The sequence below is a fragment of the Lonchura striata genome, chromosome 5 (assembly GCF_046129695.1).
Source record: "Lonchura striata isolate bLonStr1 chromosome 5, bLonStr1.mat, whole genome shotgun sequence".
In the NCBI taxonomy this organism is placed as follows: Eukaryota; Metazoa; Chordata; class Aves; order Passeriformes; family Estrildidae; genus Lonchura; species Lonchura striata.
Window position 1 is genome coordinate 54116785 of NC_134607.1, and position 19454 is coordinate 54136238.

General features: G+C 35.7%; 1 protein-coding gene across 5 annotated transcripts in view; it reads right to left on the reverse strand.

The window, feature by feature from the left end:
• Positions 1-701: 701 nt before the first annotated feature.
• Positions 702-19454, reverse strand: part of NR2C1 (nuclear receptor subfamily 2 group C member 1) — a 47260-nt gene continuing 28507 nt past the window's right edge. For all 5 annotated transcript variants that reach the window (XM_077783564.1, XM_077783565.1, XM_077783563.1 and 2 more), the window contains 10 exons: positions 18467-18646; positions 16930-17077; positions 16738-16828; positions 14863-15047; positions 11493-11655; positions 9959-10080; positions 6791-6930; positions 5021-5158; positions 1805-1910; positions 702-1258 (listed from right to left, as the gene is read on the reverse strand). In XM_077783564.1, coding sequence (XP_077639690.1) covers positions 1084-1258; positions 1805-1910; positions 5021-5158; positions 6791-6930; positions 9959-10080; positions 11493-11655; positions 14863-15047; positions 16738-16828; positions 16930-17077; positions 18467-18646 — 1448 coding nt within the window. In that variant the 3' untranslated portion in view covers positions 702-1083. The remainder of the gene's footprint in view (positions 1259-1804; positions 1911-5020; positions 5159-6790; positions 6931-9958; positions 10081-11492; positions 11656-14862; positions 15048-16737; positions 16829-16929; positions 17078-18466; positions 18647-19454) is intronic.

The window sequence follows — 19454 nt, forward strand, 5'->3', positions numbered from 1 at the left end:
AAACTCATCCTTAGATAGAGCTATAGAGTATGATTCAGGCAACATGTATGGAGTATCTAGACCCATTTCTAATGAGGAAAGGAAAAGCAGCAGAGGCTATGCTCCCATATGGAAGGACACTGGATTAGACAAACTCAAATTTGAAAAGGAATCATACAGGACTGGTTGGAAAAGAGAATTACATCCCCAGGGGCTAGCCATAACAAAAAATAAAGACAAGGACAAAAGCTTAGTGGCATCTAGAATGCCTCCATCACTGAACACTGAGTATGAAAGAGGGAGGGGTAGTATGAAAAAGCTCTGAAACCAGAAAAAGCAGGAGTATGCTGTCTTTGAATGCCTGCAGTATACACTTCCCTGTTAGTTTTTCATAGTATAAAATAGCTGATGCCTACTATGTTATTGTTACAATACAGTATTCTGTTGCATCTGCAAAACAGTCACTCTGTTGCTTCTCTTTTGATCAGCTGCATCAAAGTTAACATCAGAATATTTTTAAATGTGAACGTCCTCTATTTCCCTGCACTTGGAGCATGATATCCAGTGTTTAATTCAGCAGGAAACAAATCACTCTTCAAAACAACAGCCAAAACTAAGCTGGATCTTGTCTGCATGGAAACTGGCCTTTTCAGCATGTTCGACTATATATTTTCCACTTGATACGTGAAAAAGAACTAGCAGCAAAACACTGAAAACAAAACTCAGAGAGGAAAGTTAATTTATTTGTCTAAAACATCAAACTAAGTTGAGATACCTTAGTTCAATCAAAGCTTCTTCAGTTTCCTCATAAGCCTGAACTTCATAAACAAATATTCCAAGTCCGTCTACCTACAAAAATAGGATGGACAATTCTTGACCTTCTTCAGATAACAAGTTAATTTACAAGTCCTTGAAGACAGATAAAGAATAGGAAGTGATCCTATATCCTAATGCACTCCACCATGTTTCCCAAGTGTACTGGAAAGGAGGAATATGAGCCTTCTATGGAAAAGTGCGTTGGAAGGCTTATGACCATCTCTTGGAGACAGGGTAAGCATTTACATCACCATGATTGCCATGGTACAGAATCCTGGACTGCTACTTTTACACACCATGACCTATGATCTGAGAGTTGTAGTCTGCTGTCTCCATTCTCAGAATGTATGGGATGATGCTGTCAATCTGAACATTGCCAATTAGTCCTGCGAAGAACAGCTCTTCAGTGATGGCAGCACTCATCAGCCTAAGAGCAGGCAATCGGAGAAGAAGTCTAGACAGTCTGGAAAATAAATTTGATGAAAAGCGTTACTTAGCAGATCACAGATTTTCGTGTTGTTCTTCATTATATTATTAGCAAAAGGAGAGAAAAAAATTACAAGGGACACTACTGGCCAAAGTTTGCTGTATCTAGTTCATTAAAGGCTTAAATATTTAAATCAGTATAGCATTAAATTTATGTTTAGTCATGTCTTGAACTGTACAGAAAATGTACAAATGCCTGTCAACTACATGTATGTTTGGATTTAAGACTAAATGAGGAAATATTCCAAATGGATGCAATTAAAATTGACTGTTACTAATATTTATTTGACATTTAATTTTAGAAATTAATAGTGAGATGACAAATACTACACATAGTATATGTGTATATATATACATATATATTATGTATATGACCATATACATAATATTTGAAATGTTCTAAAGGTAATTCCTTAAGTTTAAGGAAGTAAGAAGAAAATGTATATATTTATTACATTAAAAACTGTACAAATCAGTGACTCTGATATGAGAATCAATCAAGCAAGCATCTAAGTTTACAGACCTGTACGTATCATCCGGATACGCCTTTGTTACATAGTCTTGGAACTCCATGTAAGCTTTTTCTTGAAATTTCTCTATCTGCACCACATTTTCTAGACCTGGGTGATCTGAAAAAAAAAACCCTCTTCTTTGTTATACCTCTTCTACAGAAAATGAACTAACATCCATACAGACTATCCAGTTGCCAATATACTGAAATAATTATGTAGTAGATGCAGCAACTTCAGTTTCAGTTGTGGACACTACTTTACTTCCTTATATTTCTCTTTCTTTACATTTATATTTTACTCAACTTTCCATAAATAAAATCAGACATTTAAAAGAGTTCAAATAAATTCAGTGCTTGCAATGTTTATACTAATCTTGATGATACAAGTCTATTCTCTGTGTAGCAGTAAAACAGGTTTGTTTCAACACACTGACACTTCCTGGAACACTGGATGCACAAATAATATTTAGATGAAAAGTGAAGTACAAAATTAAGATCAGTGGAAGAAGCAGAATAAAATGCTGTGAACTGCTTAAGACATGTAGAAAACAGTACCATATCATAGAATATGCTGAGTTAGAAGGGACCCATCACTATCATCAAGTCCAACTCCTGGGCCTGCATAGGACACCCTAAGAATCACCCGTGTGCCTGACAGCATTGTCCAAATGCTCTTTGAATTCAGATAGGTTGGTGTGTAGCAGATTGTTCTTTCTCACCTATTTGGTACAAGAATTTCAAATGTGCTTTTCATAATTTTTAGCAGTGATTTGAACGTACTTGAAGTATAAGTGTTGCTAAAATGAAAGGCCATCAACCTACCTGCCAAGTCATTCTTGGAAATTATTATCCAGTAATTCTGAACTCTTTACATGGTCTGTAATTTTATTATCCATCTATCTGAATGCAAAAATTTTACTGTCATACTAGCATGACAAATCATGTAGATGAAGAGTTAGACTTGATGTGCAAAATGCATCCCTTCTTGCTGCTGCTTTTACAGCCATGTCAGGAGCACAGCAAGAAGTCAACTTCTAGAAACAGCAGTTTGAAGACCACTGCTTGTACACTTGCAGCCGTTTAGAAAGATGTCAAGTCTTTTTGGCACACCCTTTACATTAATCTCTTTGCCCAAGGCTGTCTTGTGGCAATCAAACAGCTGGCTTGGCACAGCTGAATCACCAGAGTCTACTAAAGCAGAGGCTCTTACCTTAGGGCTCTGCTGCATGCACAGCCCAGCCCCATCCAGCAGCACAGCAGTAAAATCCCTGAAATTGTAATTTCTAGCCTGTGAGTCATTGCCAGGACATCCCTTCTGTTCAAGGTACCAAACATGACTTTCATGTGTATGAAGATTTTGTTATATGGCTCAAGGATCGAGAGTCCTGACATCACATTGCCATTAAAGCAACTACTCATTATTAATGTGAATTTGAAAACATCAGCTAATGAAAATTTCTCTCAATCATGGGACTGGACTAGAGTCTTTTCCCAAGGTATTTTTCCTTCTACCTTTTTTGTTGTCAAATATAACTGGAAAGAGACAAACTTCAGACTAAATGAATAGGTAAATACTACTTTGCAAGTGCAAGTTTCCTCAAGAAGTATTTGTTGGCATCTAACAGGATTGATTCTTCCACACAGGCCAAAGGATTCTATCATAAATTCAAGTGGACATCATTCTAAAAAAATGTACTTGAGGTATTCTCCCATAATTTTGTTTCCTTCTTGAAGTAACCTGTGCCAGTTCTTTTTATAGCAAAGCCATGAAAAGGATTATTTTGGGATAAGAACACTTAGAGAAAGTCTCTTCTGTAATAATGGTGTATTTGCAACTGTTCAATCCTCACAGAAAAGGAAAACTGGAAAGATTTTCAAACATGCTTAATATTGTGTTTAAATTTAGTGGGTTTAATGGTGAGTCCTGTTTATCAGGAAACTGCAACTGTTTCAGTGATACAGTAAATTGCACAAGCAAACACATAAAGCCATGCAAGACTCTCCTGGTCATAAGGACTGACAGCAAGATTATATTTTATAGTAAAACACCCAGGATCTGATTTTTCTTAGTGATCCACAATAGAAAAATTATCACAATAGGAATTTCTCTGGAAATTTATCATCTTTCCTGAAGGGTACTGACTCTACTTATACCACCTTTTATTTGCATTAATGTCTTTCATCTCAGAAGTCTTCCATTACTGAGATACATATATATATATAAAAAATTATATGTATGGGTAGCAATGGAAGTTATGCAAGGTTTTGTTTGTGCACTTGGATGAATACCATGAAAAATTCCTGGAGATACAGGAAGTACTTGAGATTTACACATTTTTCTTTCACCAAAAGACTTGGTTTGGCTTTGTATTAAATCCCAATTCTGAATGATGTATCTAAGGCCTGCAGGATACTGATACAATACCTGAATGCTTTTTGTGAAAAGTTAATTCTACAACTTTCAAATAAAGAAAATTAATTTTGTAACTTTCCACATCCAGGCATGGAAAGATACATGGGTTACACAATGTAATTACTAAGTAAGCTTCTACCATAACCAGAGGACTCTTTCCTCCTTATTGTAAACTAATCACCCAGAAGGGAAAGAAAGTTATATTACCTTCACTGTCTAATGTATGTCTAATAATGCTACTGAGAGTACTTTAAGCAAATAATGTTTAGAAGACAGAAATAATAACATAAGTGAACGTTTGTGGTGTTCATTCATTAGAAATGATATATGCATTGTCTGTGTGGGGGAGAGGTGATATTTCTGTAATTCTGAATGTGAGAACAGATGCCCAGATAGTCCTTCATATATTAAAATCCCAACTTCAATCCATCTCATCTGGATGTGCAAGAGCAACACTTCAGAAAATTAAACTGCAGGTCTTCAGAAAATGCTCCCCACAAAGAAGGCACAAAATTAAAAGCAAAAAATAAATGAAAAGAAAAAACAAAAAAACCCAAATCCCAAACCCAAACTAACAAAAATCATGAGTGGCACAACCAAGAATAAGAATCTACAAATAAAAAGAATCAAAGTCTCCCCCTGCAAAAAAAGTCCCCAAAGCAACATTCAGTTGTTTACATTAGAAGATTAACCCTCCTCTTCCTCCAGCCCTTACAAACCTTCCAAGATTCTTCAACAAATGAGGTATATAAGGAAACAGGTATGCAGCAACAAATAGCACAAATTAAAATGTTACATTTGGAATAATTACACACCAGGACTGAAGAGGACGATTGCTTTCAAATATGCATATTCATATCCATCTAGACACAGTTTAACCATGCTGTTACAAAACTCTTGCAATTTGAAGACATGCTCCATTACTAGTCTTCCTCTGTCTGTTGGCAGCTTATCTAAATCAAGACACATAAAAAAAGTACCAAGTTAATATACATGCAAAAATGTGGTCACACTGGAATTTTAAAAATAATTATTTTATTATATTCAAGCAATGGGAAATCTATGCCATCCATAAATTCCTAACAGATCTGAATAATCTTGAAAACAGCAATTACAGAGTATTAACACTCTTTTTTCCCACCTTTTCCAATTAGGCTCTTCCTGCTAATGCTTCCAGCTATCAGGCATGGACTAGAGCTTGAAATGATCAAGGAAGGGACTACTTATAAGTAAAGCACACTGTGCTACTGCTGACCTGTGCTCTGTATCTAAGGGTCAGGTGCCACACGGTAGGACAGTGTACAGCTTTGTGGATTATTTTAGTAAGAGACCATGCCACTGCTGGGAAAGGTGTACTATACACCTTCCCTGACTTACATTCAGGGGAATGTGGTTGGTGCAGAGCTGTTCCCCTTGAGCTAGCAATAGCAAAGCAGCCTGAAAACTCTGTTCCCTCCACAATCCAGTCTCTAGGCTCCACAAACCTAGTATCTCTTGGAGATACTGCAGCTGGCAGAGTGCACAACTGGTTCTTGCAATCAACCTGAATTCCCAATTTAAATGGTAGAAATATATATTTGTAATAATGATAAAAACATGACTAATTACAACAATATCCTTTCTGGTAAACATACAAGGATGTTGTAGATGTTTTTAAATCACAAAAACCCCTTGCAAGTAATTCTTTAATTACCTTATCATAAAAGAAGATGAAAAATCTATAGTCTGGTAGGCTGTTTTTTTCCAGTTTACAAATCAGCATTTGCATAGCATCAACAACAGTGAATTTTCATACCCCTAACAGCAAATTCAAAAATTTACTTACATCTGAAAATGCTTAGATTTTTCTAACCTTATGTTACGTCTATGAACAGATGAATACTATTATTGACTGGATAGCTCTTAGTGGTGATAACCTTGTGAGTATCCACAAGTACACAAAGCTTAGCAAAGACTCCCCTCCAGCTCAGAACAGAATTAAAAGACGCCAACTGATATGTCTTTCACTTGAATGAAAAATATGCCAAAGATGCAGGACATAGGATTAGCAACGAGAGAGGTACTTAGTGGAGATCTGTTGAAGACTTCCATGTAGACTAAAACTAATACATGGAAGTCAACAAGCCAAGTTATGTAAAGGAACTGTACCACCAAGTTGGCATTCAGCTGCTTTGTGTCACAGCTATGAAGAACAAGAACAGGTGGGTCATTCTTTACATTCCTTCATACAGAGGAATCACATTCACAGTACTCTTTTGTTCTTAACATTGATGCTGCCCAAAATATTCCTAATTTGGGCTGATTATATTAACATACAGCAGAACTCTATTAGACAATACAACACACAAAATTTTTTTTTTTTTAATTTGGAGTTAAATATTATCATAACTGACTTCAGCAAAATTGCTAAAAAATTCTATCTTGGGGACCATAGTTGCTAGTATCTTGTTTCAATATTAACATGAAATTCTTTAAACAGTAAATTTACAATAACAACTGAAGGATAAAGAGTTTCTATGCACTTCAAAACTTCAAAAATATCAAGTAATTCCCCAAGTCTGGCATGTGCACAGTATACACCTTACCTTGTTGTAAACTGCCTTGAAGGTGATTAACAAAAGCAGCTAAGATCGTTGCCACATTCATGACTTGCGAGCACTGTGCTAGACCAAGTGTAAAAAGTTCATTCCAGCAGGCTTTTACTAATGATATGCTGTTATCCTGTCTATTAAAAAGCACAATAATTTAATAAAACCAGCCATTTGCATTCACACATTTTTTTTAATATTTGAGAAACACTTCATAAAACATTGATCTAATTCAATCATGACAACCAACACCAAAATGAAGTTCTGCAACATTTTTCTTTGCATGCTAAAATTAAAATACCTATTTTAAAGTGACTTTTGTAAAGCAATACATTTTTGTTTAAATGACCTAAAAGGAAATAGATTTCTATTACAAAAGCAAGATGAAGTTACAGTAAATGACAACTATCACAGTGTATTCCATCATGTACACAAGGATTTGGAACAATATTTATACACATGGACAAAAAAAGATTGCACTATTCCTGTACTGTGGACATAGAACAGACTTGGGGTCTTTTTGTTTTTTCACTTGAAAACTGACAGGTTGGTATAATTTTTTAATTAAAGATACAGATGAAATGGAACATGTGTGATCAAGCTTCTGAGCTTCCTAACTGCTACCGTCTGCATCCCTTTCAAGTTTAGAATAACATTTGAAATACAGACTTCAAAGTATAAATACCAGTCATAAGGATTTATTTGCTGTAGCTTAAAACAAAATATATCAATTCATATTCAGCCACTTTTGCATTAGTACCTTAACTTTCAGTTATGCCAAGTCTCTAACTCACAGAGCTTAACAAGAGCTCAGTACCTTAGGAAGTAAATCCCACCAAAGAGGAGTCTAATTCAGATACGACATTTCACAGCTTTAGCCAGTGAATATAAATAATGGAAATTTAAAAGAAGTACAAGATCTATCAAAGAAGAAAAGCATATTAAAGCTAGGATTTCAACTACAAAAATACAGTGGAGTGGATTTTTGAAGAATTCAGATATAATCTTCAAGTACAGTTCTGATGATTTAGTGCAATGCTAAGATGTCAAATGACTGGTGAACACAGACTTGTCCTTAACCAGATTACAAAGAGCTTACTGACAGCAGTATTTTTCATTATGATCAAGTTCTTGTTATGGTAGACATGATAGTGTACATGCAGCTTCTGCATGTATTTGTCATATCTTTGTTCACCTCCTTTAACATAATCAAAGAGACTGTGCTGAGCACCATTGAAAACAGGGTGTACTGGCTACTCCTCTGATATGTGTGTGCAGATAAACATATATGAATTTACAGCATCTTTATGGCTGATCAAAGTTACACTAGAACCAGCCCTTAAGTTTGCTTAAGCAGACTCACAAAACGAAGAGGCTGTAACCACTTTGGCAAAGGTTTCAGTAGGAAACTCTCTTGTGAACAAAGATGCCCATGCAGGAAGATGAACTAATTAGTATCTGGCATCGTTAACTACAATATTAGGTCAAAGGCAACTATCCTGCTGTGACTAAAGGAGAATGTGGCCTGAGGAGGAAACAACATAGGTACAATTATCCATCTTCCTTACAAAACCATTACTCATCATGCTCCATGAATTTCTCTTCAGTTTGAAAGTGAAATGAGTCACCCTTCTGAAAGTTAAAATTATAGGATATAATGTACTCCAACTATAAAGGCTGCATTAATTTCAAATAAATCTTCACTTGAAAATAGTTTGCATTTTATGTGCTTCAAAGAAAAACTCAATTTATGTTATTTATATACCAATGCCCACGATCTTGACTGGGTCAATAAATGCTATTACAGGTGAATATTAACGCTATTATGGCAGCTTACTCCTCCACATTTTTTAAGTAGAAAAATATATTTTGAAGTAACAAAAAAACCCAGCATGTGCAGATTTTTCTTGCTCAATTTTTTCGGAGAGACAGAGGTCTTCTGTACATTTTGTTTTTAAGAAGCAATTCCCATTTTTTGTTAGAATACCAATTTGTACTAATTTGCAGTTGTCTCTCTGTAACAAAATCCTTTTGTAAACTTAGAATGACATAATATAATATGTTTATTTGCTATGCATTTTGTAATTCTGCAGGTCAACAATTTCTACTAGAATAAAACATCATATTTACCTATTTTTTTACCCCTACTATTCTATAACTTTATACAATATTCCTTTGTCCTTCTCCAACACACAGGTGTAATTACACACAATACAATATCTTTCCTTAAAAAGTGTAGAATAATTGGCTGAAGCATCTGAGTAAACACAAACAGTATTCACAGATCATCCTGCTTTTGACAGCTTTCCTGGAAAAGAGGAGAATCTCTCATTTTAAAAAAGGAATTCTCCTTGTTGGCACAGACACAGGCTATTTTGGTATTGAATTAAGCAGAAACACTGAGATGAGAACAAACTATCATGATTTATTCACCATTTGTGTCAGAGCTGATACAGTATCTTTATTTGTTTGCTGTATCTTCATAAAATTACTTCTGAATATAGGATAAATCAGTTTTTCCCATGCAGTTTGGACATTTTTTTTTCATGATGATCAGCAATGGACTACAAAATTGAACTTAGTGATACACTGAATTCTGATGGAGAAGCAGGATGTTATACAAACTGTAAAAAGAACAGTTAGAACTACCCTTTGGTTACAGGAGCCAGTTATTTTTGGGCAAATCTTCTGAAATTAGACAACTTCATTCTGAATATCTGCTGAATCTAGCAAACAATTTTCTTCATGTAGGTTATTAAAGACAAAATTATTACATGTAATTCCCCTTATAAGGATAAAAACTCTGGCGATTCAGACAGAAGCTTCTTTTTGGTGATTGCCTGATAAGCACCAGGATATAGCATAGAGCAGTAGTTATTAAAAAACTGATCGAAATTCCTATTTTCTCAGAATATTTTAAGCAGCAGCAGTGCGCAGGTATTAGATTGTTTTAAATTACTCCTTTTTCTTACAAAACCCAAGCAAAGTCCTGAATCTGGACTCAAACTGGGAGTAGTTTTAATTCAGAAAATCTACCTTACAATTAAGATTTATAACAGTTGTAATTAGCAGTTTTATATTTTTACAAGTCCCTTAAGAAAACAGTAAACACCAAAAATTCAAAAGCACATAGCCACAACGTAAGCGAATAAACTGAACACTTACCCCAAAGCTTGGAAAGATGGAATGGAACGTGCCCAGTGCATGGACAAGAAAAGCAGCCTGGAGGCAGACTCGCAGATATAGTGAACATTAAGATAATCAGGCATAGGAGAAGGCATGGTGAGCTGCAAAACAAAAGTAGGAAGAAAAAATGAAAAAAGAAGAAAGTTAAGACAGTTACTTGACTTTCTTCATAATACATTTAGGAAGAAACCAGTCCTTGGAGTTTCTTTAAAGTGAAAAAATAAAACTGTTCTTTAAATAAAAAGGTATAATGCCAACACAAAACTGAATAACTCACTTTTGCATTATTAGCCACACCACTATATGCTGTATGTCAAATAACTACACAGCAACAAAAAAGACAAAAAGTTTGATTCCTTCATAGAGATTCACGTCTGGGACAACTGGAGATGTAAAATCTCAAAACTCAAAAAACTCCCAGAACTGTCTTCTGAGACATTCTCAAAGAATACGAGAGAGAATCATTGTAATTGGAATGAACTTGCTTAGAGGAGTTCTGGAGCTAGAGAGACAGAGAGTGTGTGTGACAGAATTGTATTTCACAAAACATATTTTTTACTTTTAATTAATATTTTACAAAGAAATACAAGAGAAATCTTTTGATGTTTGAGTAGAATACCTAATACACAGCTGCTACCAAGTCCAAAAAGAAAGGATGTTCACAATGTCAGTAAGTAAAATTAGTGATGTTAGGAATGATAGGAATGTTAGGAATAATAGGAATCTGCCTATGTGAAGAAAGAGATTCCACCCAAAATACCTCAAAATATGTAATTCTGTCTTCAGGAAGTAATATTTTTTAATCTAATGTTCTGGCTAATGCAATAAAAAAAGCTGGCATTTGCATTAGAGATGTTCATTTGAATGTTCAAAACAGATGCTAGTAAGAGGGGTAAAGTTTAACCAAATGCCCGTTACTAAGTTTTCGGATGACCAAGCTGTTTGATTTGTCTATGAAAAATAAGGTGATAAAAAAAAAGAAAGATAGAAGGAATTCCTACAAGTTTGTAAAATGAGAAACAAATCCGGAAAATATATGGTTAACTAACACAGCAACTGTATTTAAGTCAATTACTAGCAAGCTAAAATAGGGCATCTACACAAACAACAAACTGACAAATACACTTTAAGGTCTCAAAGTCCAGTTGCAGATTGGATCAGACCCACCCATTAACAAGTGAGAATATGGATGCTGACTCTGCTTCATGCGATGCAATTCTGACTCTGCTTCGTGCAAACACCTTGTCTATGTAAATCCTTTTGTATGGCTTACCCAGTATTTTTAAGGTAAGAAACTATAAAATAACCACTGCAGCTAAACCACTGCAGAGTGCAAGACTTTCTCCCAGAGAATTAACCAGTGAACAAAAGCAGCTCATTAACTGGAAATTAATGCCAATACTTGAACAAATACTCCTCTAAGAAATTCAAAATAAAGCTTAGTCAGATCATTATTGTAGATCACTATGTCAAAATAGTTATAAACAGTCAACAGGAAGAAAGTATTCAGTACCCTGAATGCTACATGAGCATCACTGAGTAGTGGCCCCTCTATTTCAACAATGTTCATGCTTGTTTCTCCACCAAGGAGCTGTGCACTGGTGTCAATACTTTCAGAGTTCTGGCATGCTGGGCTCTCTCCTGGATTTAATGCTTTTGCAAGAGTATCAAATGCCCTGTAAGATCACAAACAAACAAAAAGAAAATTTCATTTTAGAGACTGTTTCAATTTAAGAGGAACCTGCACATGTCTTAAACCTGTATGTAGAAGTCTGTTTTAAAGAGTGAGATTGGGAAAATAAAAGTCAGTAGCACGCTTTTCCTGACACTCCCTCAAACTCTGGAACAAAAATTAGCAGCAGATCCTGTTTATATTAGTTGCCAACATATTCACAGTTTTGACATATTGGTTGTGCTGCTGAATCACAGTTTGCTTTTCAAGATCTCTTTAGTGATGTTCACTGAGAGTGCTGGCATGAGTGCTTTGAGGACATGATCACCAAACTGCTGTTACAGTCACTTAGTGCATGTATAAATTTTACAGGCTTTTACTGCTATGAAGCACAAACAGAGTGAGATTATTTTTTTGTTAAGTAATGAGTTGTAACTACAACAAGATTTTTCAACTTAATTTGAAAAGGCTGCTTGTATGTAAGAGAAAGCACTCCCATGCTTTCAATACAACCCTTAGTACCCTCTGCTGTGTGGCAGTGACTCTTGGCTTTCACAAGCACAAATGCTAGAAGGCAGATGTCAGGACAAGCACAGATGTATTACTCAATATTTGGCTGCTTGATAACACATGTTGTTTTTCTGTTCATAAATACACCTAAGAACTACAACTGACACACCTTCAATCAAATATACACAGACTTGATCACTGCCAACAGACAGATGACATATTCAGGAACAGCAACATTTCTATAGTGTTGTATGAAAAACTTAAAGCTGATTATCAGCTTGTATGTAGAGCTCATTCTCAATTTATGGACATGTTTATTACCACAGAGTCTAAAAATCACTGATTTAATGCCAAAATCTGGGACAGAACTTGGCCACCTTGTCTACCCCCACACTCTGTAGCTACATGAATTCACTAGCATGTCTAAAAATGAAAAAAAAAAAAACCCAGAAACAAATACACCAACGAGCTGTTTGACATAACTACAGACAATCAAATGAAAAATCACAGAGAAAGAGCTGTTTACACTGCCTCAAGGCTTGGGATGGTAAATGAACTAGTTTTTGGTCCTCACTAGCCTGTGTACCTTCATGAATACACACAATGGTGACTGGGGCATACATGAGTGAACTATACAGACATACCTGGACCATCTTTTGTCTCTGGTATATGCAAAGCTGGCACAAAGCAAAGGCATTCATGTCTCAGCTCAAGAAAGTATACTACATACTCCTGCTAGAAGATCTCAGTTTCAGGTCTTCCACAATTCACTCTTAGGTAGAACAGGCAAACACAGCAGCTCAGTGACAGCTGCTTTTCAAGAAACAACAGGGTCTCTGCATGGTTTTTCATGTGGCAGGGACAGAAATTTAAGAAAATAACAAGGCTTCCCCTTTCCCCAAAAGGTAAAGCTCATATGCATCTGTCACTATCCTGTATTTATTATAGTACAAGCTGAAGAGGGCTAAAAAAATAGTGTGGGCATATACACTTGTTTAACCATGTCTGCCCATGACACATTCCCCCCAAGTCACTCTTCAATGTTGCTTTGAAAGGAATCTTCTCCCTTCTATCTCATAAACTACTACTTACTACTAGTAAGCCAGCAGAAGTCAGTAGCAGCTTTGCTTCCTCATGGCTCAGTAATACAAGTCCTTTCCTATACAAAGCCCCAACATGAGCAATGTCTGTAAAGTAAAACACCACGGAAAAGAGAATCTAGAACAAAGCTTGCCTGGGAGCTATGAAAATCTAGCCCACAAAGTGAAAAAACATGGCATAATCAACATTAAAATACAGGGCATTGATATCCTTTGCTACAGATAATTTTATTTTTCTTTTTGCCAGGCTCAGTCATCAACAGATATATAAGACTTCAAATAAACTGTAAAGAAAGAATATCATGAAGCATTAGAGAACAAGGCACGTAAAATTACAATATAAAAGCAATGGGGTGCTTGCAGCAAAAGTTATACTCTATGCCAGCAGGTACTGCTAGCAATGTATATAATAAAATACATGAAAAGCATGGTTGGATGAAATGTACTCTCTGAAGTCCCTTAAACTCTTCTTCCTCAATAAAGCTCTGCGTCTGTTAGATCATGCTGGCATAAGGCCTGACAGGGAACTCAGTAATTTAGAGAAAATTTTTAGTTTCTCTTGGAGTAACAACTTCCCTTTCACAGCAATATTTAACTTGAACCTCACCACTGTACAGCTATTAGGTAACCTACTTCACGAGTATGTCAAGTCAGCTCTTTCAAGCACTCTGGCTGAGAGAACTAGATATCTGTGTCTGTCAGCACATGTAACAATACTACTTACATAGCATATTCTAACATTCTTTACCTAGGGGGACATAGCAAAGGCCCAAATCAGCATCTATAAAAAGTCAGACTGACTTTCTATGCAGTAAAAAGAAAGGAGCAGAAAAAATGTAATCTTCTTGCAATTACACAAAGCAGTAGAGTCCACAGGGGAAATCAGATATTTCAGCTACTATACGCCCACTTTTTCCCCCCTCAACGGATTTACTCCACAAACACTTTCAGAACAGAATGTAAAATGTAGGTGGTGTGTAAAAGAATGTTGCTGGGACAGCAGGCAGAAGCTTGCATGAGATGACAACCAAGGAAGAGCACAATTGTGATTGATGGAATAACTGTGAATGTTCTGTATATACATCTTACACATATGCTCACAACAGTGGCTCATTAAAACCATTGCAAAATACAGGTTTGTAAGATACTCAGTGAATTCATTAATATTGGTAGTGAGAATTCTGTAATTTCTCTTACATAGAAGGAAAATGTTTTTCAAGCTTTTAAGGTGATTAATAGTTATATAACTAACACACAGATGAGATCTCTTAAGAGCAAATTTTCCAGGATGATGCAAACCAAGACCTAACATACAATAGTGTGGCCAATCAAGAGGTAAGAAAAACAGCTGTAACATTTATACTGAAATTAATTTCAAGTACAAACAACTAAAATGATTTGTTTCTCTAATGGAACTTTCTTCTGATTTCACTTGGAAGAATCTTACAAGATTTGCCTTCTACATGAGCTTACGCTAATGTTGCTATTACTTTTAAAGCAGATAAATTTCCTAAATTGTGATGATTTAATGAATTGCTGGTCTGAATTGACAGTGACCTACTTTTGAAAAGGATAGTATTTTTAAGTGTAACATGCCTTACCTTGTAACATCACTACTAGCTTGTTCTTCTTGCTTGAGTTCAGGTAATGATGCATCTCCATTGCTCAAATTTTCGATCATGGATAGTTCTGTACTGCTTTGTGATGTGTCTTTGCATTTACTGAGATTTGCTAATGAAGTCACCACATTTGCCAGTGTACTTAAATCTCCTTGACATGCTTCTACCTAAGGGAAAAAAACCCCAGCTTTTAATTCTCAGTTAATTGGCAGCAGTTAACCTGCACGAGAAGAGCCTAGCTTTCACAAAAATGAAGAATAGAGCATATACAAAAATATACCTGCAAGAAAACAGTTTTCAGTACACGGATAACCACAATACAGCAATCAGACACTGCACTGCATCTAAAATATGGAATATTTTGACATTTACTTGTAGAATAGCTATCTATTTCTATCAGTAGAAAGAATACTACTGATGGTAAGCAAGTGCAGAAAGAAGATTTCACATCTCTATGCACCAGTCCATCACCAGGAATATAAAACTGCTCTAGATTATATTTTTAGCATCTTCCTTCACTGTGTCAATGAGTCAGTAGTAAGAGGGTAGGAGAACATCTGAGAAGAAGGAATGCATAAAAAGTCACCTTTATAAACAAGCAGAAAAATAATTATGCTGTAGCCTTTTTGGTGTTTATGTCTTTGTTTAACTGCAAAGGAAAAATGTGATTCAGTACTGGCTAGGAACTTAGAGAGGCAGTAAGATGTGGCCCATTCTGTCCCAGGAGGAAAAAAAACAGGCAAGTATGCAGCTGCTAGTAGCACCAGTCAGAGCAAGCAAAGCAAAATGCATGAAAACAGTATGAGGGTGTTGTTGGTCACTCCTCACACAGGGCAACAATTACATTTGTTGTCACTCACCCCTGAAACAGGGCAACAATCTGACGGTGGTCACACGGCTACGACTGACACCAGCAGCAGTCCTTTGTTATCTAAAAACTCCCCAATTGACGGAGGACTCAAAAGACTGGCACCGAAGATGGCAGCAAGCATCAGCAGTTTATTAAAACCTTCAAACCTTCTCTCTGTTACAACCCCACAAGCAGCCCCAAGCAATACAGACCCCTTCCTTTCACAGCAGAACCTGTTACCACCACCTCTCTCCTCCTAACTCTTCATACCTTTTCTCTCGCATGTGTAACACCTGCCTGCCCTTTTACTCTTCTGTGATTGGTCAATACACATCAGCATTCCAAGAGTCTTCTCCTTCAACACTGGTCACCTGTCTTACACAGCTGCAACTGTGCAGGGGCAAGATTGTCTGCAGCACTATCTCTATTCTCTTACAATCCATTCTCCCACGTGAGGTAATTTGATATCGGCTAGAAAAACAAAAATGCTTCCTATTGTGCATATGTGAAGAAGCTACCACATGGCTTTAGTGGATCAGTAAGTGCAACAAAATGGAAACAAAGGAAAACCAGCTCATCAATATAATTGTTGATGAGATAGGTCTTACCAGTTTTGCCAAAAATATAGTGATTCAGGGAAAAAAAATCCTGAATCCAGTATTTACAAGTGGCACTGTGATAGTGCCATACGAAGTCTTGTGAAAACCTCACTTGATTTGTACAAAAGAGCAAGCCAAGTGTAAGGATTATCCCAAAACAAAAATTAAAATAACAATGCCCTTAAGGCTCTCTAAAAATGTGAAGGGGATTTACTTTGTCATGTTTTTAGCATTTTTACTGTGTGAGGCTAAGATGATTCTTGTAAAGAGAAGGCATTTGAAACAATCGTGAATGTTGTAAAGGAGTGTTTTAAAAATTAATTTAACCAAATAGAACACCCTTCTCTCTTTACATATAAAATTATGGCAATTAGCTCTACTTATCATATCAGTCATATCATCACATACCTTATCTGGAGTCATCAGCACAGTAGGCTCACTTTTTATTGCAGATGGATGAATGTTAACAAACATTCCTGATTCCAACAAACCTGTTGATCTGACAGAAAACAGCACAAGTTTTAATTTTGATTAATTTTAAAACTGAATTTTCCTTTTTCAGAAGACAGAGATAGCCACTTCTGAATACAATTTACATACCTTGCTGTTTCATTGTCTGTTACAAAAGTTGGGGTTGCAGCCAATGGACTACGAAGATCTTTCCGAATGTAGATCTTTTCTGTAGAAGCTGCACAGTTTGAAGATTTTTCTCTTGACACTTCAATAGGTTTCCTCTCACACTGTACAGCTACAGAAATAATACCCGACTATTAAATAACCCCAAATTATAGGATAAGAAATAATACTTTTTTCTTTCTTTAATATTTGATTTAATAATAATTTTGAAACTATTATATATATAAAATACATCCAATAACCAACAAGCTAACAAGTTGGATAAAACCAACACACTGACTTGATGAGTTTTAAGTGAAATGATGTAGTAGTCAAAGTCTGAGTTGGAACACATACAACATTTTAAAGTTAAAATTAAGGGAGACATCCTCTCATTTTTAATTTGAATCAAAGTGGAAGCTTAAAGTTCCTCATTCTCACAGTTTCACTATCTCACATTCTCACTTCCTTTGTAAAGGACTCATGGTACATTTTTCCATGGATTGTGGATCTGTTGAACCCCTGTTGTAACTTCATTCACATAAAGAAGTGTCTCAAATTAGGACTTCTGACAATACAGAGGGAAAGCTACATTCACAAAGTTGAGTTCAGACCATTTAAGATCAATCAGGGCAACACCCTGACCCACAGTCACTGACTTCAGAGATGAAGTGGATTTTTAATTTGAATGACTCAGTGAAACAGGGTGGAATGAACTGGGGCTTTAGCCTACAGATTTATCACCTTGGTTTGAATATTAAAATGAAACTTACAGTATTACCCTCTATGGGGAAGATGTGGAAATGTGAAAAATGTGTAACTTAGATAAAAAATTAAAAACTTTTCAAGATAGCAGTAGACTGTGATGCTATTCAGATTTTTATACTGGTAAGTATCTTAAACCCCAAAAGTTGTAATTTTAAGTATTGACAATGCTATTGAAGTCAGCCTGCAACCCACAAATAGTGCTTTAAAGGGTGGGAGATGGAGGCAAGTATTTAATCTTCCTTTGTCAATGCTGTACTCAGTAGCAGAGTCTCACTTTGGAAAGCTAAAAAGGAACTTGGAATCTGCAGGAATCAGTATGAACTGAACTTTAGATCACTATGGATCTCAGCCTTGTGAAAAACTGTCTCCGCAGAGCTTTGCCAAAAGTGAACAGCAACTGCCAGTAATCTCAGCTGTGGAAAAACTGAAAGGAAGGTAGGAGTACAAAAAGTTCAGTAACTTAATCTATACATAAAAAAGTTGAAATGCACAAAAAATGCAGACATCTTTGATATTTGCCATGTAGGAGTAACAATTCATTCACTTTCATGACATGAGATGGAGCTTATTAAGCTTTTAAAGCAAACACCTGAAAACATTTAATATTTCTGATACACCAAACTATCTTTAAAGGAAAAAGAGACAACTATCTAAAAATATGTAACCAAGATAATGATTTGTATCTATACAAAGCATATCTTTTGTAGCACAAAGCAGCTGCCAGGTGAAGTAGTTTGCTCTTACTCAGACTTACAATCTTGCTTCATCCCAAAGGCGATGCATCTCTGCAGCCTACAATACTGGCAGCGATTCCGGTGGTGTTTGTTAATGACGCAGTCTTTTGTTCCTCGACAGGAATAAACTAAATTCTTCCGTATGCTCCTTTTAAAGAATCCTTTGCATCCCTCACAGGTTACTGCTCCATAATGACGCCCTAGTTACAAAGTAACAGAAAACACTGCATTAATTTTACAGTATCATATCAACTTTTTAGACTTTACGTTTATTAAAGACAAAGTATTAGCTATTTTACCCGAAAAGGAACACTTACTTGTTTTTCCAGTTGCAGATCTTAAAATATATTTGGGTTATAAAAGAATAAAGCAAGTGAACCATTTTTCTAATTCAAAGCACTTAAACAGGATTTTACAAACAGGCAAGTTGCTTATTAAATTATTTCCTTATCTGTTGACAGCAGTGTTAAGAAAAGGCTAAGAAAACAGGTCAGTAAGAATACAGCAAGAAAAATTTTAATTTAAAGATTTCTCTAGTAATTTTCCCATGATTTCTCATTGCAATTTCAGCTGTTGAAATGGTATGCATTAAATCTAATGCAACCATGGAAAATGCAAACATGGCATTTGACAGCATGAGGCAGTAACTTCAAAGCTTTATTTTCACGTTTTGTTTTCTTAACAGGGTATGTCTATAGTTCTTGCAGTAAAACATCAATGGAAGAATAATCTAGAGTAAGTACAACTTTTTTTTTGAAGCCCAGTTCAGGAAGTTTTCTGTATAATATAAAAATTTCTAAGATAGACTACAAAAAGTAAGTTGACAATTATTTTTAGAAGTAAAATATTTTGATTTTGCATAAAATGATAAACATAAATAAAAAGGATTGAGGAAGGCATGCTTGGCAGTTCCATAATTTTAGCTTATGAATCCTTGAAATACCTATGGCACATTACAAAATAAGTCACAAATATGACCTAATTTAGGAGAAAACACTTTAAAGTTCT